The sequence below is a fragment of the Dufourea novaeangliae genome, unplaced genomic scaffold (assembly GCF_001272555.1).
Source record: "Dufourea novaeangliae isolate 0120121106 unplaced genomic scaffold, ASM127255v1 scaffold6, whole genome shotgun sequence".
Classification (NCBI taxonomy): Eukaryota; Metazoa; Arthropoda; class Insecta; order Hymenoptera; family Halictidae; genus Dufourea; species Dufourea novaeangliae.
The window spans coordinates 4,197,822-4,225,621 of record NW_015373900.1 but is presented as its reverse complement, the minus strand read 5'-3'; the positions used below and the strand labels follow the sequence as shown (position 1 = coordinate 4,225,621).

General features: G+C 38.4%; 2 protein-coding genes across 2 annotated transcripts in view; both read right to left on the bottom strand.

Annotated features, from left to right (window-relative positions):
• Window positions 1-209: 209 nt before the first annotated feature.
• Window positions 210-3,449, bottom strand: LOC107193459 (apolipoprotein D-like). The gene is made up of 4 exons (XM_015582906.1): window positions 3,330-3,449; window positions 1,928-2,058; window positions 1,141-1,381; window positions 210-635 (listed from the first exon to the last, which is right to left on the bottom strand). The coding sequence occupies exons 1-4, from the start codon at window positions 3,441-3,443 to the stop codon at window positions 210-212; spliced, it is 912 nt and encodes a 303-aa protein (XP_015438392.1). The 5' UTR covers window positions 3,444-3,449.
• Window positions 3,450-12,773: 9,324 nt separating this feature from the next.
• LOC107193533 (transcription factor Ken 2-like) overlaps window positions 12,774-27,800 on the bottom strand; it is a 53,758-nt gene continuing 38,731 nt past the window's right edge. The window contains exons 2-6 of the mRNA XM_015583000.1: window positions 15,889-16,179; window positions 15,646-15,818; window positions 15,115-15,342; window positions 14,715-15,009; window positions 12,774-13,235 (exon numbers count right to left, since the gene is read on the bottom strand). Of these exons, the coding sequence (XP_015438486.1) occupies window positions 12,774-13,235; window positions 14,715-15,009; window positions 15,115-15,342; window positions 15,646-15,818; window positions 15,889-16,176 (1,446 nt within the window). The 5' untranslated portion in view covers window positions 16,177-16,179. The remainder of the gene's footprint in view (window positions 13,236-14,714; window positions 15,010-15,114; window positions 15,343-15,645; window positions 15,819-15,888; window positions 16,180-27,800) is intronic.

Genomic DNA, 27,800 nt, shown 5'->3' with positions numbered 1-27,800 from the left:
CCCCAATCCCTCCATGAACCATGAAAGTGATAATCACTGAAGGAACGATGAATAATGATCGTGGGTGCTCCGACGAGACTGGTTTTCGACGTGGAAAAACTGCTACGAGCCCGAGCACAACCACTAAACTAATCGTATACGACCTACCACGCGTTCTTCGTGAATGGATCGAGCCGAAACTCAACCGGTAATACTCAATTCAAGCCAGTCTATTCCGCGTCTTTGATAGCCTCGGAGGCTTTCTCGATTTCAGGTTCGCTCGGTTTCTTCTCTTCCGCCATCTTTATGCTGTCCATGAGCAGGTCCTCTTTCATATTATCAGCGATTACCATAATGTGTTCCGGAACTGTGTTAACGACCAGCTTTCTCAAGTTCTCGTCGGCTGGAACACTCGCTACCAGTTCCTCATCCTCTTTAGCTACTTCAGCGTCAACGATCACCGATGGAGCGTCTGGTATCACGGCGGATCTAACGCATGACGTATCTTCCTCAGATTTTTTTTCTGGTTTCTCTGCGTCTTCAACTTCTGGCTCAGCTGGTTTCGTTGGTAGCGACGCTAAATAAGCGCAGTCGTCCTGATCAGTCTTCACAAAGAAGGTCCTCGAGATCTTGTACTTGTCCAGGACGGCGTAAGCCTGGAATGGTGAGAAATATAGGAAATTAATAATAGTAACAATCTGTATTAGTATCTAAATCTTTATTACTTGTATAAAAATATAGTGTAAAAATTGCTGTCTCGTCGAGATAATGGTAGATTATGTCTGCAACTTAGCGTGAAACTAAACTATGTATATAACGAAACGGATTACTGTCACTCGAATGCAAATATATTATTTTTTTCAAATAATTTTTTCGTAATTCTATATTAATAAATATATGTAGATTAGAATTCTATTTTGAATTATCGTGGGATTCAGTGGAGGACTCAATGTTTTCAAGAATCGAATGACCTACATAAATTAATGTCATTTTATAGTTGAGAATTTTTTACATCTTAGAATTTAAATCGTTATTTTCATTTCTATGTAAGGTGAATTTTTTTTAATTTATTCTATATGAATTTCTGTGATCAATTTAAACTGTGTAAGATTATTAAATGCAGACGATTCAATTTTTGAGAAATTATAATTACAAAATTACCTGCTGCAAGACTGTGCCTGGGGCCAATCTTTCTCTCGTCATCACCCAAGCGTTCTGAGTGTGGAACGGACCAATGCCAGAACAGCTCCACATAACTGCATAGTTTTTGTAGTCTGTTTCGAGCACAGAGTATTTTGTTTCTGGGGTCAACGGTATTGTATACTTCACGATCAGCTTTCCTTCTTCGGCTTTAGAAGCAGCTTTCTTGATTTCACCCTCAACTACCCTCTTGATGCCAGTACTAAGCATCATAAAAATGACAGATTATAGGTGATGGTTAATAAAAAATTAACTAAATCATTGAATAAAAGGCGACAGATTACAGTGAACAGAGGCATGACTGGTTATCGTTTAATTAATTTAAATGAACAATTTCGGAAGATATAGGGATAGTTTCTTTACAAATTTTTCTTGAAAACTGTTTAATGTGTGCATGCTTTCTCTGAATATAAAATGAAAATTTTGGTACAATTATTGGTACAATTAATTCTTATTACCTTCGAAAATATTATTTTTATGTATATGTATACATATATTGAGACTACATTTCAACCTTTGTCTACCCACAGTACGATTTATTATAATCGATATTGTTAATTTAATGTTTAGTTAATATACACAATGTTTTTTTCATTCCTATCTGTGGAACGATACAATTACAGTCGAGAAGGCATACACATTACGAATATTTATGTGGCTATAGAGTAATGGGATATTTGTCAAGTTTTTAACAAAAAACTTTAATCGTGATCATAAATACTAATTATAAATTTGTAGTACTACTTACAATCTGTTTGTTACTTCATTGCTGACACGGAATTTACCGTCAGGACTCAAGGTATAGTTCGCCATGACACATCGGGATACTACTTCTGTAAGTTGGAAATACCTCTCAGCTTCGAACCACACGCCCAAAAACTGTAAATGTGACGGAAATATTTATTAATTTGAATATAAAATGTTCTCTAATTCCTATTGGTAACGATATAATACCATTTTAAATATGGACAATATAACTTAGACTCTTAGACTATCAAAAGTTTTGAAATTTTAAAAAGTTCCATTAATTAGTAACATTAAAATAGAAACACTTTCGCGCTATACAATGTATATTTATAGTATATAAAATCAGATATAAAAATTTTTACAAAGTTCAAATAAAAAAATTCCTTCCCCATTCACATATTACATATAATTACACGACCCAAATTTTGAAATTGAATTTATTAATGAAAAACCTATAAATGTTCATCGGAGCATTTTAACTTGATCACATATATGTACAATTAGAAGAAATTGATGAAGCAACAAATACAAACTAATTACATGCACCATCCCTTCCTTTGCCGTCGCAAACAATGAAAGCACCAAATCTACATTTTATAGAGTTTTTAACTATTTTACAAAAACAGGAATGACAGCAATATTTGTTTGATGTATTAGATAAAAGATGAACTTTTACACTACACCGATTCAGCCACTAAATGCATACAATCTGACACCTAATTATAATTTTAAATTTCTTTAATAATGAAATATGTATAATAATATCCTTTTCGTCTACTCTTGAAAGTAAAATCCCAGTAGTATGTATAAAAACTTTTATACTACTCTGTTTCAGCTACTAAATGTATAAAATCCAATTAGTATTTCAAACTCCTTCAACAATGAAATATAATAATATCGTTTGCGTATACTTGTGAAGTTAAAACTCCAGCAACATGTATCAAAACTTTCACACTACCCTCTTTCAGTGACTAAATGTATAAAATCTAATTATACACCTGTCCCTCGTTTTACGCGGAGTATTCGTTCCATTTAGTTTTTTTTTTAAATAAATATTTTTATAATTTATACTACCTTTTCTCTTGAGAATTTTATTTTCATACAAACAGACTCCATTCAGACTGTTTTTATTCGCATAAAGAAGAACCACATGGAGCAAACACTCCGCGTAAATCGAGGGACGGCTGTAATTTCGAATTTTTCCAACAATGAAATATAACAATATCGTTTTCGTATACTCTTGAAATTCATACTCCAATAGCATGTATCAAAACTTTTACACTACCCTCTTTCAGCCAGTAAATGTATAAAATCCAATTATAATTTCAAATTCCTTTAACAATGAAGTACAATAATATGGAATTTGAGTATTATGCGATAGAATAAGGACGTTGAATCCATACCTTGCTCATGTCAAAGTTCGCCATGGGCACGTACTCCGGACAGAAGCCGAGGCTGGGCACCTGGGCCGTGGCCAGGGCCAAACTCGATAGAAGCAAAACTATTTTTCCGATCATGTCTCCCGTTGATCTGCCGTGAACGAGGTTCGAGCCTCCTGCCTTATATACAATAACCGGACGAGTGCAGGAGCGTTGACCGGGCACCACTACCCCCCTCTGTTTTACCAACACGTGAATATCCTTACGGTACTCTTCGTGGCCTCACTGGAGTCTGGTCAACGAAGACGATGGTCATTGGTCAATGTTACCGGCGACTTCTTGGCAAGAAGGTTCAAGCCCGAGGTAGTAATCGACGACAGCGGCCGGCTCGATCCCAAACAGAGAGAGAAATATAGGGAACACACCATGGGCCCCCATTATGCAATTCCACGGCAACGGTACTTTTTCCAGCCGATGAAGACGTATCCCTTGAACGGCGGGATTGGTGTCGGACGATTTGATGGGATGCCAAGATTCCATGGGTGTATATGTATACGGCAATTGTAACGGGCCTGAACATGTGTCTATTGACTCTCGGGGTCGCGGGTTATATGTATATACGACGGTTTTATCTGGAATTCCCCGACCTCGACACCAGGACTGCAACCTGGACCGGTTGTTGCACAGTGATCCATTTGATCTAGCGGAACAAAACCCCATTTCTTCACGTGACTATTTTACGAAAGTAGGTTATTCTAATTAATGTCTATCTCGAAGAACAGCATATTAACCGTTTCATTCTCAAATTATTATTTACAAGTTACCAAAGACAAATTTTTTTGAATTGTTGTGCATATTATACACAATTATTATTTTAACATTTTGAAAGCGCCTAATATCATTTTTCATTCGTTGCTATATGACTATTTTTTTACCTTTGTCACAGTTATATACAATAATTCTCATTATAATGTTATTATTCGTAACGAAACCTAATTTTGCTAACCTTTAATCGATAAACACTCTTGATATATTTGAGAGAAATTAGAGTTTACTAAGTTTTCATTGTATTTGCAACCATACCCGACACTTGAATTCCATTAAATGAATGAGACAAAGAACAAATAATGTCGTATTTTACCGATAAGCTTTTAAGTGCACATTCAAATTTGTGCCGTACTTTTTATACAAGACTAGAAAAAGTTATTATATACTCACAGATATGAAAAAATATATGGTAATAATATTTTATTTCATAATTAAAACTGTGTAGCTGTATAGTAACAGTGGCAACAAAAGTTAATGTTTTGACGGATGCAGCTGAAATTTTGTGCACAGTAAGGTGTGAGTTTATGGGGTGAAATCAAACAAAAATTAGAATACACCTTTGTTACCTTTTTTGGAATAGCCTGACAAAGATCACAGTTTACTTTGAGTGTTACTCTTAAATATAATACATAACGGAAATCTAATATACACTTGCATGGCATAACTATAAAACCACCCTAAAATTTTCAATTCTTATGTTTTGTGGTTAAAATAAAAACGAAACAAGTATGCCATGTCTGAAATCGTGCTGAGAAATAAGGTTTCTCCAGAAAAGGATAGATTATATTCTCTAAAAATAGGGGGTCCCTTTTTAATTTTAACCACACTATATAAGGATTGAAAATTTTAAAGTGGTTTCACATAATAGTTATGCCATGCAATGTATTTCTAGTAAAGCTGTATAATCATGTGATAATGACTGATAATATATGTAAATAGATATTTTTCTTACTAGGGTCCACACGTAAAAAGTTTATATTCTTATTGGTATTTGCTAAAACAACCGCTCAAATGTCTACTGTATTTAAATATGCCTTATGAACGCAAATATATCGTCACGACAGCATAAGTTTAAGACTAAGTTAAGACTAAGTTAAGCACAAGTTCTAGGATCTGTGGACAGTAAAAACATTAATATACCTACTGTGTTTCGAGACAGACACTTAATTAGAATAATCTAATTATACTTTTGCAAAACATTCACAGGAAGAAATAGAGTTTTGTCTACTATGCGCCGTCGCGGTTATGAATTTTTCAACGACTTGTCTGGTGGTTGCGGTCAGGGTTGTGGAGATGATCGTAAATAATTCTTTGAAGGGGATTTAATAATCTGAACGAAGTCGTTTCAATGGCTTTCATCGTTTATGGGGACAGGTAGTTGACGTTTTGTTATCGACTGCTGGTACTTTAACGGTGTGTTGCTTACGGTTCAAATTCAAACATCGTGCTTGACATTGAATCCTTGCAGAAAATGTAAAATTTTAATGATTGTTTGAAATGAGTTGTTAACCTTTAGGTTGGACAAGAAATGCCACATTTTTAAAGAGAAATACCGGCAGTGTAAAGATTAATAATAATCTGCTACACAGTGACTCCATATGATTATCAATTGTAAAAGGGAAACTTCGATCAGAAAGTATTGATTCTTTTCTGTTAATACATGTTTCTTTCTTAGTGTAATAAAAATATTTTTGAGTGCTCATTTCAAATTATTTGAACATCTATTCGATTATGTTACAAATCTGCTCACGGAAAACCAGAAATAGACTTTACATAGAAAAATAAAGTAGACGCGATCTCCTTATTGCATAAGACTCCTCTATGGTAACATCAACTATACTTTAAGAAGATCAAATGAGTATATTATTGTGTGATCCAAACAATACTGCAAGTTTCATGTAGTATACAATACGATTCTTCATTTTACGTCTTATGATCACAAATAACTATAAAGTCCTTATTCAGAGTAAAATATTCCATTCATTCTTCAATAACTGTTCTTCTAATCTAATATAGTGACGAAATAACAAAAAATTTTAAATAGAAACATCCATAACATTAGTTATTTTAAATATTCGAATTGGAACCAACATAGAAATGATTGAAACATGTGCAATTTGACAAAGATCTTGTGGTACCTAACCCGTATATTCGTTTATTCTTTGGACTCACTAAATATCAAAACTAAATGAAACCCTGTATTTTTAATACAGATCATTTTTTAACTGTTCTATTAATACAATTAATTCATGAACAATGAATACAACTCTGTATCGATAAATATCAGGGTCACGGTAGATTTTCAAAGTCTAGAATAACCAATCGTTTAAAATCCACTATGGTAAATAGTTCCAGAAAGTCTATTTAGGTTTTCTTATTATGTCGAATGTACAAGAACCCTTAAAAAGATAAACCAATTTGTCTTCTCGTCCAGTCTTACGAATTTGACCCATAAAATTCCATATGTGCATAAACATCCCCCAGTCCAGTTATCAGATTCAAATCTCACTTCCGATCGTTTGTTGACGATAGGTATAAGATTAGAGCGAATCAAACTGGCCTTCTTAGAATGCACACAATTGTGAAACTTACACCTCCGATGGCGCTTATTCCTCTTCCTGCAGCCATTCATGAAGCCGGTTTCAGCAACCTCGACCTTTAGGCAGGCCAGCATGTATTTATGTTCGCAAATGGAACAGGTAGGATGGCAAATGTATCCGAGTTCCCCCTGCGGAGTAAAACAAGACCTCTGACTATTACTTATCGCGTTGCAATTATGCAATCGACACTGTCGCCGAAGCGCTTAGCATATACATATAACTACACCGTGCGCGCTCGAAAACGTGGAACCCATCGGTAACGGGTTTTCTCGTCGTGTTTTCTTTTTGTATGAAATCGTTAAAGTCATCGGACCGTTAGTTTTCAAGTAGTCACTTCGGCCGGCTACATTTCGTTAAGTATTGAATCCAGGCACCGCTATTACAGGGGGAACGTAGACTATCCGGATTCTTGAATTACCGTAGTTCCGATTAGCCGGTTGTTGATTCCTTGATAATGCTATCACGAGTTGTTAAACCTGTCTGGACTGTAGTCAGACGAACATGAGTTGGAAACTAAAAACAATTGTGGGGATTTGAATATATTAACTCCTCGCGTTTCGGGATTTTTTTAGTAGGAAGACACTTTTATTTATTTTTTTTTTTTCATTTATTCCTCATACTTGCATCAACCTCTAACAGTGGGGTTATTATCGTTGCATTTCAAATTACGATACTATGGTTTTTGGTAATGTTTCGTTTGTTTCAAAAAAGCTAGTAGCTGTAGTATTTTCTTCGGATTGGTTAAGTTGTCCTTTACGATTGATGGGTCGATATCAAAATTTTGTCTATTCGATGAAAATCTGTTGCAGTAAAAAATAAGCTGATCTGTAGTGCTTCTAGTGTTATTCGTCAAAATTGAGAATTGGGTTCTTCCAACAGAGATTTGTAAATCTTTATAATTTTAATTTTATTCATTGATTTAGTGTTTGTTAATATAGACGAAGGCTTATATTTTCAGACAGTGTATGTCACTGTAATGGTGGTAGTAGAGTGCAAAGGATTAAAATAGTAGCAGAAATTTAAAACTAGAAGTATCAGCCTTATACAAACCCTTCGTTTAAGTAATCGATAACTAGAGTGGCGTTATCGATTTATTGAACTAAATTGCTCGAATGATCGATGGTCTAATGATTATATTGAGCTAATGACCACGTAATATCGTTGCATGGAAGCATTCTATGTTATTTTTTGCATTCGACCAAATATTTCTTTAGAGACGTTCATAAAATAGAATAATTTGTTATATTGGAGTAATTTAACTGTATATTCAATGCCAAAAAAAAATTGAGAGTGCTTGTATGCTATTACGAATAATCGTAGGATTATTTTGGTTTATTTTACATTATGTTTGTAGGAAATACGTTTTTTTCTGGTAGCTCCATAAAATAAACGAAAAGGTTGTAATTAATATGCATTTTTCTTTGTATCTTACGAAAAGAACTCAATTATCAATATAATTTTTGAAATATCAAGGCAATTGTTGACAGTATAAAATACTTTAATTGTTTCTACATGACAAAGAAATTTTTTGAAACTGTGGTGTATTAATCCGACTTTCCGAAAGTTTAAATTATTTAACAATAATTTACCCAAAGTGTAAGTTTTATGTCAAGTGAAACATTATCTTCCTTTCGTTACCAATAATACACAGGTGTCCGGACATTATACTGTAAAATACTTCACAATTCCAACTATTAAATTGTTGAAAACGATTGGTATTTATTTTAAAATAGATTACTTTGGTTCTGAAGTATTCTAAGAAAGTTATATTCTGAGTGTTACGAAAGAAGTACACAATTAGTTCACTAAAAGAGCCCAAGACGTTGCAGTCCTTGTAAGATTGCTTACATTACCAACAAAAAAATGAAGAAACTGTAGATATTATCTATAGAATATTTTGTAATTAAGAATCCTGATTTTTTGTCGAAATGGTACATATGTAAACGAATAAAAAAATAACGAAACTTCATGTTCTAGATCTCAGTTGAGACTATATTGTACAATGCTCTCGTTACTTGCCAATTTTACAAAATCACAAAAACTTCAGAGATGAACAAATTTTTTCGGAGACTTAATAAATTCTGTTTTAAATATTTCGCAAATAAATTATCACTGATTCTGAATCGATTACCTGTTTAAAGAGAAAGAAATTTATTCAGGAAGAAAAAGGAAAGGACACTGGCACCAGCCAAGTTGTCTGAGGTATCTGGTTCGTCATCCTCTTACGCATTTGTTGTTTGAATTAATTTATTTTTTGTAAACCTATGAACACTAAGAAAGCACGCGGAAACGGTTTCCGCTCGGAAGATGCTTAAAATCTACGATACTCTGACCAGATGTCCGAAGGACAGAACGTGTTGTAACGATAACGCACAGATAAAGAAAAAACGGTTATAATTGCACGAGAACAACGAAAGACAAAATATTTTTCCATCGTGAAAATCCAAGATTGCGTTACAAAATTAAAAACTTTTTGATATCGACTCTAAAATATCCCATAAACGATCGAGAATGCTAATTCATCGTACTTCACAACCCATTAATCAAACTACTGCCCAACTTTTCAAGCTCACGTGATACAAAAACTTCGAATTTAATATAAATTGTGCAGTGATAAAAATTTTTAGTGTTTCATACCATGTCACTTTTCAATAGGCAAAACTTGATATAATCAGTTTTTAGTTACAAGTATTTTACATCTGTTCGAGAAGGACGAACAATAAACGAAAAGATCGAAAAATAAACGAAAGACTATCAGTTTTTAGTTACAAGTATTTTACATCTGTTCGAGAAGGACGAACAATAAACGAAAAGATCCTCCTGTTTGTCGCTAGAAATGACCTTTGGAAGAATTAATGGTGTAAGTCAATTTTCGATGAATTTTGGTTAACATCGTAGGGAGATAGCCCTTACTTCATTCACAAATGATGTATATTTAGCTTCTTGTATAGTTAGTAATAATTCAAGTTGATATGATATACTCAAAACACCCTAACACAACTTGATACACAAGATGTTGTCTAAGACTTTAAATACCCCAAAATCATATCTATTGGCTTGCACCACTAATGCATTCCAGGGCTCAAATACGAGTTAAATTTCTGACAAACGTATTCTCTTCCAGTTTCCGTACAGACATTTCCTTCGTTCGATCGTATCAAGAACGACGATCGAACCGTGTTCATCGGGAAACCATTAACCTCGACAATATGGTCGCAAAAGACGATGACGTATCCTTTCCGGACATCTGGACACGAGTTGCGTGTGTGTATGCATACACGATAAACGTAACTAATGAACGGTAAAATAATCTGTATACGTAATCCTAGTGCACTTACGTCTCGAGAAGAGGGGACGAGGGGGTTGGACGGGGGGTTTTCTAGGGGGAGACAGAGAGGGGGAGGATTTTGAAAAAAAAGACAGAAAATCGACGAAACGTTGGTTACTAAGAATTATTTAGGTGGCTCGCAGAAAAAAGGATCCCGGTCGGAATGATCCACCCCGAGTCGTTGGAAAAATATTCCTCCCTTTCCCTGACGGAGCCGCGGATTGCGCTCGTGCCATTCGCCCGAAGGCGTCGCACGCTAAATAATAATTACTTTATCTTTATTATCATTTAGTATCACATTGCGTTCACTGTTTTGTGCTGGCCGTGTTTTGTCTGGCTTAATGAGAGCGCACACACCACCCCTCGAACCTCTTTTTACCATCCTTTTCATGTGCGTACGCTGTGTGCCCTGCTTGATCGATCCCAGACGAGGAGTCCCCTATCGATAGGCAAGGAATTTATTATGCACGAGAACGATAAGCAAAGAATGACGTTACGAAAACAGTGTACATATGACTCCAATAAAACGATTCTCGATGAATTATCCAAATTTTTTCGAGCGTTTATAAAGTGTATTTTCTTTAGCGCATTTCTTGCTCTTGGGGATGTCCAGGTGGAATGTAGGTGTATAAATACGTGAAATTTCTTCCTTTTTCCGTTCGTCTCGGACCGCCCGTCTCAACGTTCGAGACTAATCGCAGGGACAAGGAGATAAAAAGAGGTTGAGGCCCTTCTCCAAGGCACCTTAGGTAATAATCACCTACCTAGAAAAGAATCGGAAATGAATCATGACGTCCTGCGCCAACGAACAAAAAAAAAAAAAGAAAAAAATAGAGGAATTAGAGAAACAAGAAGCCTACTACTTAAAAAAAAAAAACGTTTTTCTATCTAAGATCCCTAACGAAACTTGGATTAATTCGAGTGGATATTTAAAAACCTTTCTGCGTGGAATTAATTGATCGTTTTCCAATCAATTCCTAAAGCGAGCTCGTATCGTCATCTTACACGTGTACGTATCTTAAGCCTATGAACACATGAAATCACTGCCCAATCGACCAATTTGGACCCATTTGACAAGGCACTCGAGTCGCTGAGACACCAAAAGATGCTTTACACCAGAATCAAAGAAACAGAGGTAAAACGTGGAAATACATAGAAGGGTGGGGGAGGAGGGATGGGGGCCGATCAAGAGGAAGAAGGATTCATGATAAAAATGGAAGACGAAGGATTTTACGTGGAAGAACATTAGCAACCTTTTTTGTTTATTTCTACTTCTGCTTTCCGGCGAATTATTCGTTTTGTTGACTCCTAAAATCGCGTCTCGCCGATAATGTTCCTCTTCGTGTGTGGGGTATAGAGAAAGCCCAATGTCTTTTTCGTTCGATTTCGCGGGGCTTCATAATCGAATGCGTTTTCTTTTAACACGTGAAAATTTTGACACCGTTCGGCTCTCTGCGAGCGATTCTAGTTCGAGGCGATTGACGGGCAGGACACCTAACATCTACCTAAGACAGAAATCGGTGGAAAATCGGTTGGTCCCTTTGCAAAGTGTAAAATAAATAAATCGCTATCCGTCCGCTTGGTTTTCTTTTCCTACTACTAACAATTAACATTATTTACATTCGTGAGATTGTTTGTGTGTGCGTGTGTGTGCGTGTTGCGCGCGCTGAGGTAAACGAGACGTCCTTGTTCGGTGTCGCGTGAGACACGAACCTGAAGCGTTTCGGAAGCTTGTATCGCGATAACTAAAAGACGCAACGAGAACGCGCGTGGCATCGAATTCGTTTACGTGGACACGTCGAAAAAATCGACGAATGACAATTATTTTTACTTCTGCCCCCCACCCCTCCCACCCCCCATTCGATACTACCCTCATCCATTTCGGTTCTCGTCTCAGCTTCCGTAACGTTTCCTCATGGAGACCGTCAACATACCCGACACACTTCCGACTGGGCCGTCGACTGCCGGAAATATGTTATTTGGTCAGAATTACTGGTCATCACTTATTATAATAAACTGTGGTGAACGATCGTTGGCATCGACTACGGACCGTTTCGAGCCGAAAATGAATCCGCGGGAACGATCGGACCGCGCTGGTCGAAGGCTCTATCCGGTACTTAATGCTGTTTCTTTCTGAAGAAAACGAGATATCTTTGAACCGACGATTAGTCCGAATCCAACGATCAGAGTTTCAATTTATTTCAAGATAAAAACCACTTGAGACGTGTGTCGACTTTCTTCGCGAAGAAACAACAATACAATCTGGTAACAATAAACGGTCTCTCCAAAGATTTTCAAGATATCGTGACTCGACATCCACATTCCACGGGCTGGCTTTGAAACAGTTTTCGCGGAGAAGCAGCGCGTGTGGAAATCGGTGAAAATATTTGGAGATAATTCTCTAATAGGCACTTGGCGAGTGCCCCCTGTGCGTGTGTGTGGTGTCTCGAGATCAATATCCAGACCAACGATTCCGTGTTTAAAAGGCAACAAAGAGAAATGCTTGAACGAGGGGAGGCGAATACTGGAAATGGCTAGCTTGTCGCGTGTATATTAAAAATTTTTCGAAGGCACTCGTACTTTCTTCTTGATCTACACAATAATTCGAGAACGCTCGAATCGAGAACGATCGGGGACGATGGTGCGGAGGAGCAAGGGGTATCGGAACGCGTGTTGCCTCAGCACCGGCTTGTGGCCTTAATAACCCGGTCGCTAGTCGTGCAGATTCTTGCTGAGCAGCAGATTATTATGCGGCCCCGATAGATGCCTGATCAGCTCTTGGAGGCTGTCGAAGCTCAACGAACAGAAACAACAGGTGAACGTGTTGTCGGGCGCCGCTATCACGCCTCTGTGGACCGAACAAAGGTGCTTCAGCAGATGGGCTTTCTGCTTGAACATAGCCACGCATAGTCTACACGCGAACGGTTTTTCACCAGTGTGCACTCGCAGATGTGTCTTCAGGTTCCAGGACATCCCGAACTGTTTGCCACAATAACTACACCGATACTCGCGCACAGGGGTAGATTTCGGCGGGTCGTCCGTCGGTGGTGGGGGTGGCGCCCTCGCGGGGGGCAGCGCCCACGAACCCCATGGTGGTTCGAGGCCCGCCGCCGACGCCGGATCCGCGCTCGGTGGACGATGCGATGCTCCTGGTGGTGTCACTGACCTGTCCTGCTGTGGAAACAAATTGCATACGATTAAACCACAGAATTCTATATTGTATACTAGATGGCTAACTTCCTTATATAAAATGTCCTCAGACAGCATACTAACTATCTACTTGGTATAGTCAATACCAAGTCAGCCAAACCTACAAAGCCAAATTTTGTCCTATGCCTGTTATAATATTACATACACAACATGGCTACAAGTTTGATGCAAGATCTTATCAACAACTTGCACTGGGTTTGGCAGCAGATTACCAGCCAGTCTTGCAATATAGCCCATGTTATAAGTTGACCCACATAGGTTAGTTGTGTGCCTGGGCTGTGTTGCAAGACTTGCTACTAATTCGCTGCCAATTTGCTTTACTATTTTGTCAGCAGGCTTTACCTGCAAAACCCAAGTCAACTGCGGAAACAGGTGACTATGGTTTCTTAGACAAATTTTGTCATTATTTGCCGGCAATTTGCTTGAAACTTGCATACAACTGGTTATCAGGGTATATTCTTCATAATATTGTTATTTTAACATATAATTCTGATCTTTCTTACTTAACCCCACAGACTTCTATGTTCTATAGTAGACTGCTAACTTATATTAAATGTTCTCAAAAAGCATATACTAAAGTATACATAAGAAAATATACAGACTCCTATCGATTATCGTCTGACTTGTTCTACACGATTATTGTCCAGGCGTTATCCCTACTACTGGGGGAGGGGGGGGCGTGGAACCTGTCATGCGCATACTTTGTTGCCCCTCCGCTTTTGTTGCCGAGACTCGGGCATCGGGAAGAAAATTAATTTACAAACTGTCCCGGCGCGGACTCGAGTTCGGGTCTGCGCATGTGCAGAATGAGATACTTTAGTACGTACATGCTTTTGGAGGGCATTTTGTATAAGCAAAATTTGGGGAGTTAGCAGTCTAGGTAACGAGATTAAGACTGGTTTCATAGACAACCTTTTAAATGAAAATTTTATTTCTAAATTCGTGAAATTTTAATTACTTTCATATTTTCAATAATTAACTGTATCGATTATATAGATCAAGAACGTCAGAAAACGACATGGAGTCACTTGACCTTTTAACGCCCAGATCTTTAAATCGTTATTTCAAAATTATGGGACTGATACACGTATATGTTGTATCTTGTTGTTTTGATATCGAAAACATCGATATTAAACCGACCTAGATTTTAATTTTTCTTTAATTTTTCTTTATTTTTGAAGGGAATACTTCAATTTCTTAACCGAAAACGTTGAGACTTAGTTGACTATCAGTGAAACTACGGATTCTTGCTGCCAAAAAATGAATGACAGAATTTGACGCATTTCTAAAATGATTGTTGCACCGGTGCAATACTAAGAGTTAAATGATTAAATGTGTCGATTGTAGGTCAAAAATACCAGAAAACAGCGTAAAGTTGCTGGAAAAAGAAATTAAAGAACTTAATGTCTTAAAAAAATTAAGGCAATGTTATTCATATCGTACCAGGTACGGTGGTGCCGAAACGCTGAGAGGATGTGGCGCTTGCAACCGCCTCGGCGTCTCGAATCCAGGATTAAATGGTACAAAAGCCGGATTCTGAGCTGGTGCATTGTGAAAGCCCGGCCTTCGTTTCCGATGGGGCGTGACAACGTACGCCTCCGCAGGTGGGATAGGTATTTCCTCTGGTTTCCGTTTTCCCGGTTCTAATCCTAACGCGAGCCGAGCCGCTAATTGTCTTCTTCTTTCTTCCGCCTCCTCCAGAGATTCTCGCCTTTCCAGTAATTGTTTTTCCGGCCTGCTGAAGCGAAACACACGTGTAACTTCTCAAGATCTATTCTCACGACTGTCAACGTTACACAGAAAAAACACCAAGGATTCAACGTTCTCTGAACGGATCTCCTACCTAGGCACGATGTCGTGCGAGCTTTCGCTGGTAGTGGATGTCCCGGAATTTAAACTGAGGTTCACAGGATCAGAGCTGTCCCTCCTTCGTGGCGGTTCTATACTGCCCTCCCTGTTCTCCGTGAGCAACGCTTCCCCCTCGATCCCTTCCACGTCGACTTCCGGTTCCTCCTCGCAGCCCTCGGTTTTTATCAGCACCGAGCAACAGTCCGCGGGATTGTTCGATTGCCTGAAATGTCAGATCACGATGATACACATCTCTCGAATCGGATGGATAAACTTGTAATTTTCGCATTATCCCGACACATTAATCGGCTCGTCTCCATTTGGGAACTCGAGGCAGAAACGTTAGACAAAGTGTTAAGATAAAGGCGCGAACGGATGACATTACGCGGATCGATATCTTGCAAAGCAAAACTAGAAATTAATCTTAATAGTTTTCTATCTTGGAAATTACGGGTATATCTGTTTCGCTGATTATTGTGACATTTCACGATCACTTTGGCGCCAAAGCGAGCTGTGTGTGCCGTACCTGCCGTCGTACTGGGACTCGTAGCTCGAGCTCTCTTGGCCTTCGGAGGGCTGAGGTGTGGGTATCCTTTCGGGGTCGGAGTTGCTTGAGGTCTGTGGTTGATTCGGCTCGAATAACTCTGACTTGATTTGAAGGAGTTCGAATAGTTCCCTTAACGGTGTGAGTTCCGTCGACTGAAAAGGAAATAGGAGTATGATTTCTATACCACTTGTTTCTAAAATGAAAACTTTCATTCGATCTTACCGGTATAAGGGCTTCTCCGTTATAGAGAAATTCCAGCAGATGAGTCAGCTGGGTTTTCCGAACCCCGGACAAGTGTACCACATGGTCCAAGGCCGGGTTACGGAGTAGACCAGCCAATAGAGGACTAGCTGCTGCTAAAACTACGCGGTGGGCCTTTACGACGGACCCGTCGTCGCAAGCCAACGTCACGTCCACGTGACGGTCCCCGGAGTACCAGGCTCCGACCTCCGCGGCCAAGGTCGCTGGATGCTTCCCATAATGGAGTGTTAGGAGACCGTCAGTATACATCGTCTGGAAACAGAAAAATATTGTAAATTATTATCTATGGAAATATGTATCTTGCACACGATCGATATAGACAATTTTTACGTTATAATGTCGTATGGTACGAGAGTTTAAGAAGACAAATGAGGTAGGATTGTTTTCTATATACAGGCTGTAATAATTCATTGTTCATCACTCGTGAATCATAAGTGTACGTTTTACGGCTGGCGTGAAGTTCCTTATCGCCTGGCGAAGATAATACGAAAAAATACGGCCCAGATTTCCCTGGAAATTCTGTCGCAACGGAATGAAGTAAACGAAACACGTGTGACGTCCTTAACCCAATAATGCGGTTTTTGTCGGTTCGCGTCATGCAAAGACAGCTTCGTTACACTAATTTCATCGTTCCGTGCCCCGCCTATGCTAGAAACGGCGGAAGGCGGTGACGTGTCGCAAGATTATGTTTCTCACGTTTCTCTGACATTCGCTTTAGCTTTCTGCTAAGGACTTGAATTGCCCGCCTAATGATAGCTCATCTGTGTAATTAACCGGCGAACTTTTCCTGTACATGGTATTCTGTTTCTACGTAAATATTTTTTGGAAAGTTGCTATCGATGTGCGCCGTGAAATAAAAGGTGCTCAATCTGTTAAATTACCGCACATGAAACGTCGTCTTTGTTAGAGAGTCATGACTATTTTTAAAATGTTATGTTCCTTTAGCATCTCTTACTAATGATATAGTACTTTCGGGTTATGACTACAATAGAATCCTATATAGCACGAGTTCTTGTAACACGGATTTATATAACGCGGAATATACAGAGTGTAACAAAAATGTTGCAAGTCCTTCAAATGGGACACTCGTCAGGCGATGTGGAACAAGTCTTCCTTAACAAAAATGTTACCCGAGGCTTTCTTAACGAGATATTAACGTAAAAGAATTATGACATTTTTCCTAAGGTAAAATTTGTTCCAAATCGACTCACAAGTGACCTATTTTAGGATCCTGCAACATGTTTGTTACACCCTCTATAGGGGGTGTATTTGACACTGAATAGAGATAAAAGTGAATAGAAATTTTAAGTAGTACTGAATGAAATTAAAGTCTCTGCACAAAATATCAGAGAAAATATAGAAAAGTTGCATGCTACTTTTCAAACAACAATTTTAACGAAAAAATTATATTTGTCCAACGGCTCCATCATAAAATGTATTTAGTTCAGAATTTATTAATCCAACTTTTTGCATCATTTTTAATTCAATAAGTTGCAAAAAATAATCACTTCTTCACTATTATAATCATACAATAAATAAATATTATATTATATAATTTGCAATGTACCGCAAAAGTTCAGATTATATGGGAGATGCACAAGCGAATGAACATTATACAGAAAAACGAGTGAATTAAGTTATTAAAATAAAAGAATGACTAAATATTCATTTTTTCAATTCTTTGTTTCATATCCAAATAATTTCGCACTACACTGATTAGAAATTCATTTACCTACTGGTTAAAATCGTTCATTCACTGGTGAAATCTGTATTTTTTCTTTTTAATTTACTTAATTACATTTTTACAATTTTTTATTTGAAATGTATACGTTATCAAAAAGTATAAATATTTTAAAAATCTAATTTTTATGTGCCAGACATTTATTAACACTATTGTCATTTCAAATTCGACTTTAATAGTTACAAAATCTTGTAAGTGTTGATTCATTGCTGCCTTTACCCTAAGAAACTGATGTTTTTTAATCTAGCGATTACCGCAGTAGTTCGAATTAAGTTGTTACTCGGAAAAAATCGAAAGATGTATTTCCATTGTTCTGGGAAGTGAAATCAACTGTGCCTTCCCCACCAACATAATCGTCTGTAAGTAAAGTGTACATCGATAAACATAATAGACTCGGATCTTGGGATACAATAACGTAACAAAAGCGGCCGCGATCTTGCTGATTAATGATCACCTAGGTAAAAGGGGAAATCCTGGCAGATCTCGGTAATTCCTTCGAGGTAACTTCCTGTCGGCGGAACCCCGAAGATCTTGTCATATTCGTAACGAAAATGTTACACCGTGTGTCGTGTAACCACCGTGTAATTTTAGAGTACATTCTCATGTAAACGCTCTAAAAAAACAGCTTTTTTAAGATTTTTGTAAAAGAAAACTATAACACATACAGTAAACAATCAGCTTGGGGTTTATTATTATACATTTTAAAATATTAAAAATTTTGTTATGCTGTTTTGTTTAATACAAACTGTAAAAACCAGCAATGACTGTGACGTTAAAAAAAGGGATGTCCAGTGTACCTAAAATCTCGAGATCTACTCATCTGAGTATCTTTTTCTTAAAACTTGTAGGGATGGTTATTGTATCAAACAGATTCAGAAGTTTTGGTTACCCAATACATTTTTTATTTAATATTTTTAATGAAAAGATTACCTATTTTTAGACCACTGTCACAAATACAGGTACCAACTAACGATTTTTCATTATTTTGCAATAAAGGTGCTTAATACGATAACCATCCCTGTAAGTTTGAAGAAAAACTTTGGTTTTCTGAATTCAGTCGTTGCTGGTTTTAACTCATTTGCACCGATAAACGGAATATTCCGCGCATAAAATGTTAACACACTTATATAAAATAATTTAAAGAATGCTTCTTTCTACATGTTTCCTGTAAATATCTTCTGAGTTTATATTGAGTAAACATTTTTGTTCAATATTTCTACATTTCTTTGTGATAAATGAAATAATATAAGGTAAAAATATACATATTTCCGTGAAACGAACCATATCTCATGTTGGAGGCCCGGCGCAAATAAATTAAACAAAATAACATAACCCATTTGTTTTTTCATAAAAAATATATAATAGTAAATCCTAAACTGATTGTTTACTCTATGTGTTACAGTTTTCCGTTACAAAAATCCTAAGAGGGCCTTTTTTTACAGCGTTTACATCAGAATGGACCCTTAATTCTCGATCAGAAAATAACGCGGCCAGCATGGAATAAACGCCACGTTTGTTCGTCGGCAACAAATTGTTACACGTTCTACAATATGATTTATTTATAACAAATACCGTGTACACGTGTCGCCCCGTAATGGCCATGGTGACGCAACGGCGAATAGAAGGAACACATTCCTCCAACGGTTGAGCTTGCTTTTACCGTTTTAATAAATTCGACATTTGATCCTGCCCAACGATCGTGAATCGAACGCGCGTTTTCGTCGTCTCCGCGAAGGGAACTCACCACCGGGAGAGAAAGTTTTGATTTCACGCTGTACTTCTCAAGGAGCCAGAAGTATAATTAATATTATGAAACCAATGCCGTAAGCATCGACGCGTTCCGCAATGTCAAACGTGTTCCAGGCACAATGAGTTTCACGCTCGGGACTCATGAACGCGGGCGAAACTTTCGCTTCCTTTTTCCTCGCCGAGTTGTCGTTCGTATCGACCAGATCTTTATATTATAGAGAAGGTGGTCCAAATACAGACTAGGGTCCAAATATAGGCTAGCTGAAAAGATGTAGCAAGAGTGGACAAGTTCTTCGATAAGAAGGGTCACATATAATACTTTTCATACATTTTTGAATATTCTAGAGCCACAGAAAACATTATTTTACATACTATACTACTATAGATTATTAGTATGAAAATTTAGATAAAATGGAAATGAAATCCAACACTGTTTGGGGAACCGCACACAGGCCCTTTTAGACCCTTAGTGCAGCTTCCATATACTTATACAATTTTTTTTCATAAACTTGACACATCCTGCATATACGTATGTAATATGATATTTTTGTAAGTTCCCTTATTTTATTATGCAGTGCGATATATACACAGATTGTAAGCGTAACTCATAATATAATACCGTTCCAATAGAGGGTGCGGCTCTCGAATATTTCTGATAGGTAATATATGGCTCCTATCCTGACTAGATTTGGCTATCACTGGTATTTAGGGTCATTTTAGGCGCTCCGTCCTCACAGGAACAGTGTCACACTATGACACAAGAACAAAAGAAATTTATTTTAACACCACATCAGAAAACAAACATGTTTCCTAAGTACATCGAACTGTTACATCCTCATCCTAGAACTACCGTACCCGTTAAAATGACGGATTTCAGAGTTTTTATTTTACAATTATTGGAATCCTAGAGATACTTTTATCGGAATTCATGTTAACTTCTAATTCCTTATACACTTCATATTATAGTATACTAAGCTAAATTGTATTATACATATATTACACAATTTAACTTAACATACATTCAATGCTGGTAGTTCTAGCGTTAAAAATCATCAATAGGTTTGGCAATAAGCTCCTGAAGTAAAAGTGCTAGTCCATATTTAGGCCATCTCCTCCAAGTTGTGTAGACAGTATTGCCTCCCTATAATAACATCGGTTGGGAGTGGAAGCGCAATTATAGGGGGTAATGGATTTGATTTCGTATATTTAGACCACGTCCTGTACTGATTATTCCATTAAGTGCAAGATGTCTGAAAGTGGGAATCGATCTTCCAAACAATTGTTTACGAAACATGGCGGGCGAACTGTGAAAAGAGAGTCGAGTTTAACGACGGGGAATCGTCTAAAAAATCGGCCGCGACCATTACCGCCGTATTATCGCATGGCAGCGGCGTAACGCGAGAACAAGATACTCATCGGCGTGACCTCCGACGAGTGATTTGATCGTATTGGAAAGGGAAGACCTTGGGTAAAAGTCACGAAGAGGACGTGAATTCCAATTGTCTAAGCAATCGTCGCTTGTGAATATTGCTTTCTTTCAGTGACCCAGTGATTCATTCAAACAGATCGATATTGGATGAGTCGTATATGAATTAATATGCTAGATTCGATATTCTTACGAAAACAACAGATGAATCTTTCATGTTTCACAATGTTAGAAAACTGGACGAAGGCTTGCTATCTGTTTGTTCGAAGTATGGCACGAAGTTATGTACAGCCTCTCTGTATTGTTTAGCTACTCCGTCGTACAAGCTTTGCTTATTTCAAGTCATACTTATTCCACTTGAACGTACAGATTAAAAATAGCAAACCAGGCGTAGACCTCTTAATGAAAACGTAAAAATGTTCGAGTGAAAGAGAAAGGCATATACCTTCGAATTACGAAAGTTACTTCACAAGCGGTAGACACTCCTGTTATGGGAAGCAAAAGTTAAGTGTATCCAAGGTCAATACCTTTCTTCTCCCCACTACCACGTGTGACCATGTGATCAACCCGTTATTATGTAACAGTTTTCCTTCACCTAGGTTTAGAATTGTGACGCAAATACGAATCTTGGATACTATATTTAGAGACAAATAGTAGGTAATATTATCATGCGATGGACATCAGCCCATGGCGTTAGATTATTAACGGAAATTTACATTTTTATTTTACATCGTAATACAGATAAGACCCTTTAGAATTGAAACAAACTGTAATGAATGTTTTTCGGATTTAAGCATATAACGTATACAAACCTCTAACACTTTCAAGACAAGAATGTCGAACAGTCACGTACTTCTGACCGACATAACATTTTCCCAGACAATAAGAACGCTAATATATTGACCCACTACTTCAAAGAAAACCAAGATACATAATGCAATCGCAATAGAAGTAGTCGCTCGTGGCGTCATTCATGCCCAGAGAGATGATCTTAAGTGGCCAATTGACTTTGATCCGACTATAAAATTCGCGCATATGTAGTAATAGTCGACACAATGAAGGAAATTCTGGAGCAAGCTTCTAACGATGTTATTTTACAGAAATGAGACATGATTGTGGTGACACCATGTATCTAATTTCATCCGCCTAAATTGCATAAATAGTTACGCAGTCCGACAAATCAATAGGAGGGAACATTGAAAATATGGGTCGAATATTCAAGAAAAGAAAAAGAAGACCAGTCCTTGGGCAAGAATTACGGCATGGCGCCGGGCATTACTCGGTCGCATACGTAATGTCTCGTCGGCCCCGCTTACTAAGAAAATCGCTGAATAAGGAAATCGTTGCTGATACGTCTGCGTCGGTGTTGCTGCTGTTAACAAGCACCGCTTGAAGTTCAGGGTCAATCGTTGCCCGACCGGCTGCATTACGTCCACGCTTACGCCTTACGTTCGTCTTTCTTCTTCTATTTGGGCCTTGAAGACCTGCCGGGCGGGGTCTCGCGCTGTTCACGCCTAGTGGGAGCAAGGCCCTGGATCGATAAAGATGGAAACTCGGGCCCATTCCGCCCGTTGGTGGGGGCACTGGGGCCTGAATTCCCCATCTTTACCGACGAACACGTCTAGCATCCTTTGAAGGTGCTGCGCCCTCTCTTTGAAGCGGTACTCCACGAGAAACACGTCGGTAAACGAACACGAATCCCTCTCGTGTCGTTCGCCGGTAATCGTCGAGTGCTTTGAGCTCTTATATTTGACCATTTGGTGCTTGAAACTGAAACAATCTAGATTTTTGGTGACCAGAGTTTTTTTAGTAAATTTTTCCACAGACGTTCTATTTCTGTGGTGACTGATTCTTGCAGTATACTGGCAGCTTTTCTTACAAAGTTCCTGATTTTGGGATTACCACTTCAATAACCATTCGATGTTCATGAACTCTAATACGTAAAATTGCTGTGTGATGTGATAGAGAATCTATCGACCCTGCTTTTTAATTTCTTGTAGGTTTAAAATTACGTGGTTGTGACGCAAATATAACGTAGTTCATGAAAAAGGTGGGTTTTTAAATAACCCCTGATGAGGAACATCGTAATAGAAATTCCTCAGTTCCAATGGTAAATACTCTAGGTCGCTACCTTCATAAAATCCTTGCCTTTGTCTGCCTCAAATTCTCTACAATACATTAAGCGTACGTTTCTAGAAACTACGATACTGAAATTCCACCTTTTCCCAAACCGAAAACAAAGCAACAAGTCCCAGAACACGAGTGAACTCGTATTTCGAGTTCACAAGTGAACTAGTCCGACGCGCTGGCATTTGTGGAGTGACGAAAATAAAAAAGAACGGACGATACAATGGGAACTGGTGCAACGAGTTCGTGGGGTCGGAATAAGATAAGATAAGTGGAGAAAGTTGCTGGAATTCGTAAATTTCGTTATGCGAACTCGCTGTGCAGACGACGCTCGCTTATCGCCCCGGCATACATGGTCGACGTCGTGATTTTCTGTGCACGTGTACTTTCCCGTATGTCATCGCGTGTGTACACACACCACGCGCGCGCGCACACACACACATACACGAGCATCGCTCGGTGCAACGATGCGCAGTACCATGCACACGCGAGCATTATAATCTTCTATCCGGATGGCGGACGTTACGATCTACCATTGAATCGAACAATGGCGAAACTGGGTTACGCAAATGTCGAGGCTGGAAATTAAAGCGCGAGACATCGAGGCTCGAGAGAGGGAGGCAACGCAATCGGGCGGCTGCCCCGGTGAAAAAGATCGAGCCACTCGTCTGAAAAAACCACGCGAGGCCTCGATCGGAGGAGACACCCCCGTAGTCTAGGATCGGGGGACATTACTTTCTGCGGTTGAACAAAACACTCTTGACTCGGCGTCTACGCGTGTGTCTCACATCATCAATTTCAAGAAGTCTCGACATGTACTACGAGCAAGCGAAGGGCGTTTATCGAAGAAAAGGACAAGAAAAATTGGTGGGTGAACCATTTTTACCTGGACATAGGAGATCTATACTTTCGTATCATCTGTACACATGTACCCACAGTACCGGACAAAAGTCTTCGTACACCCTTTAAAACGGAATAACTTTTTTAAAATTGGTCCAAATGACTTGAGTTCTTTTGTGAAGTTAGGGACATCAGTTTACTAAATAATATGTAAAAAAAAAATAGGAAAAGTTGCAATTGGTCGGAATCACGAAGAAAATAGTAAAGGCTGTTTTTTACAACTTATTAATCCGAGGCTGTAATGAAAATTTAATAAATACGTATCGAAGATTTATGTTAGTTATATATATACTCATGGGCGTAGCCAGGGGGGCAGGGCGGGCACTTGCTCCGTTTCTGGACGGAAAAAAGTGGGTTTTGCACTACTTTAGAAGAAAAAAATTGGACTTTGGCCCCCCTTCCCGTAAGAAAAAAATTACATACTGAAACTTTCATTCAAAACGGTCGATAGAGAAACGAGCGACATGCATCAAAAGATGTAAGAATTGTTAGATTTACTACAGTTGTAGGTCGAAAGTCGGGAAAAATTGTGATTTTCAACGTTTTTAATCGTTCGTATCTCGTAGCAACGTTAACCAATTTTGATGAAATTTTCAACATATATATAATGAACATAAGTCTTCGACATGTATTTATTACATTTTCATTATAGCTTCAAATTAAAAAGTTGTAAAAAACGACCTTTACTATTTTCTTCGCAATCCGACCAATTTCAACCTTTCCAATTTTTTTTACACATCATTTAGTAAACTAATGTCGCTAACTTCACAAAAGAACTTAAGTCATTTGGACCAATTTTAAAACAGTTGTTTCGTTTTAAAGGGTGTACAAATACTTTTATCCGGTGTTGTATGTAGGTACATGTATAAAAGACAAATATGAATGATTAATTCATCAATGCCTAGCCCAAATCTCTGTACCTACAAACGTGAAATTTGGACAGTATCCTTCTTTTATGATGTAAGTATGGGTGAACAAAGGATTTTTGAAAATATGGACTTTAAAGGGATTAAATGGGGGCCAAATTTTTATTAAAAGAATATCCACATACATGCCATGAGTCGCTAAAGTTGGAGACGTGAAGTTCGGTATATAAACTACTCGGTAAAAATAAACAAACCTGTTTGAGTGTTTCTCGAAATTCAACCTCTATAGGGGTGAAAAAGGGGTAAGTTGTTTTGTCGTAGGATAACCGTATCTCTAAATCCACTAAAACTGGACATGTGAAATTTAGAGAGTAAGTACTTCAAAAAAACCTGCATATGGTGATTTCTTAAAATGTAACTGTAAACGATATAAAAATAATCTTGGAAGCTAACACGGGCATGACCACGGAAAACGGCTAGTGTTCATATATTAACTATAGAAAGTTAATTACAAGAAGATACTGATCGCTGATTAGAGACATGATAAATATTTATGTCGAAGTCCATGAATTAAGAATTTCTGTAAACTTTCTTTCAACAATTCTTACCCTCCTCTATCCCTTCCCATCTCTTTGAGTGGTAAGAGCGACAGTATCCATGCCTCAGTTTTATAATTATGAATCGACGGCAGACTTTATGTAAAATAACATTTTATATAGTAATTCGTAAAGACAAGAGCGAAAGTTTGTATTTTTTTCTTCTCTTAAGTATCTTATTGGGTTAAAAATAAAATAAAGACCTCGTTGCATCTGATGAAAGTTTTGTCTTTTATTGTATTTCACAGAGCTCTATGGACTATAAATGCATAAAATCTATGGTTTAATTATGACTAAATTATTTCGATAAACTGAAAGCATCTCGGTGTGATTTTATCCAAAACAAACCAAAAGTTTGTATACCTTGGTATCCAGTAGCTAAGTATATAACGCAACGTTGGAAGCAGATACTAGACTCTTTTTTAATATCATTCAGTACCTAACTAAAACGATACATTTCACAGAACTGAATATTCTGGATCTAAAGTGATTGACTTCGAATTGTGAGAGAAATGGTGGAATCGACAGCGTTAGCACGAACTGGCTGAAAGTTACCATGATTTGTTACCGTTTATCACGTCCAGACGTGTTACAACGGCCTACTCATAACCGCTTTCGAAGTTAAACATATGAAACAGGTTCGAATTATCAGGATTCATTCTACTTTCGTCTCGATAATTAAACCCAAACGGAAGAAAGCGATTGTGATCGGCCTAAAAGCCGTTTTACCAGGAAAGTGAAACCGTCACAGTGCTCGGTTAGCGGGTCCGCCGTCAGAGTGAGTTGTCAAATTTCTACGGTTTAGCACCCGTGAACGATCCGAACCGTGGAATTCCGTGTCACCTTACCACTGTACGATTCACGAAAATAATGGAACGCCGGCTGGTATTTATCGTAAAGAGAACAGATCGTGACGGCGCGGATTAAGGCGAGGCGGCTCAAACCGAGTTCGAACCAGCCGCCAGTGAGGATTGAGCAACCGCGGGAGAGAACTCGTTACGAGGCCTGGTAATGGGGTCCGGGCGTTTCCGCTCCATTTTTTGTGGGCCCAATTACGTTTCGCCAGTCTCAATAGGCCGTGTTCCGCGGTCTCATCGGACCTCACCCGTGTACACATACGCTAGCGAGCCTCGAAAAGCATTCGCCTGGAACATCGCGGAGCTTTGCGGAGAGGTTAAACGTTCCAGTGCTGCCGCAAAATGCCATAAAGGAACGCAGGAAAAGAGAAAAGAAAACGATATTGAAACGATTTATGATTTCCGTCAAGTAAATTACATGTACTAGTTGAATTTGGAAATTTTGTTACTACTCATGAAAATTGTTATTTATTATAGAATTTACAATTCTTTGAAAAATTGAACCAGTTGTACGGACAATGCTTACTATGGTCTGTTTCATAAAAGAAGATAGGCCCGACTTTTCGCAGTGTTGTCGCGATCGCGAGACATCTACGGCACTTGTGTCTCTCTCACTCTTTGCATCTTGGCCAATGACGTTCGACCGTCGACGTGCGTTCTCGTCTACGGTCGTCTGTCTCCATCGCACGTATTACAAGCATCTCGAGAAGGACCTCAAGTAGTGGGGACTGCGTTCGGCACGTGCCCGTCAATCATCCATTGTCTGGAAATGGCGGAGAATGTTGACGAGACGCTGAACATTTTCACACGTCAAGAGTTAAAATACATGAATAAGAAAAAGTTTATTTTTTTTTGAAAGAATGTATTGTACCCAAATATTGAGCAACATATTAAAAGGGGATTAAATTAATACGTAGATTATTAAACGCTACACGTGGAAATCACAGGGTAAAGAAGGAAGTGGCTTTACCGAGCGTCCGAGCGAGAGGCTCTCGTGCCGAAGTGCCGGAGGATGGAAAGAGACACACAGTGGCATTGAGACAGTGACAACGTCGCACGAAATACGCAGCTCGCGTTGGATCCCCACCAGGCCACGCGCCGAGGCAGGCCTACCTCCCAGGCATCTTCTTTCGTGAAACAGACCATAGTCAGAACATTTTCTTGCGGTTTTTCAATTACAGAAAAGATAAAAGAAGTGGTCCAAATATAAGGATCTAAATATGGGCTAGTTGAAAGTATAGAGTCATGTTAGGTGCTTCACTAAAGCAGGAATAGTGTGAAATTACAGCTCAGAAACAAAAGAAGCTTATTTTAACTCCATATCATAAAGCAATTAGTAGATACATTCAGGAGTTATATCTTAAAAATATTGAATAGGTTTGGCAATAAGTTCTGAAATAAAAGTGCTAACCCGTGTTTAGACCATCTCCTCTAATATGAACGCGTGGCTTTCATAAATGATTTTTAGTTATACCTGACAGGATAACCGACTTTCGAGACTCGACGTACCCAACTCGAAATCGAGGCGGCCATTTTCCCCGGTTCGAAATAGCTTCGTGGCTCGTTAACTCTTCGCGAAGCGGGGCAGAAACCGAGAGGTGTTTCGTATTT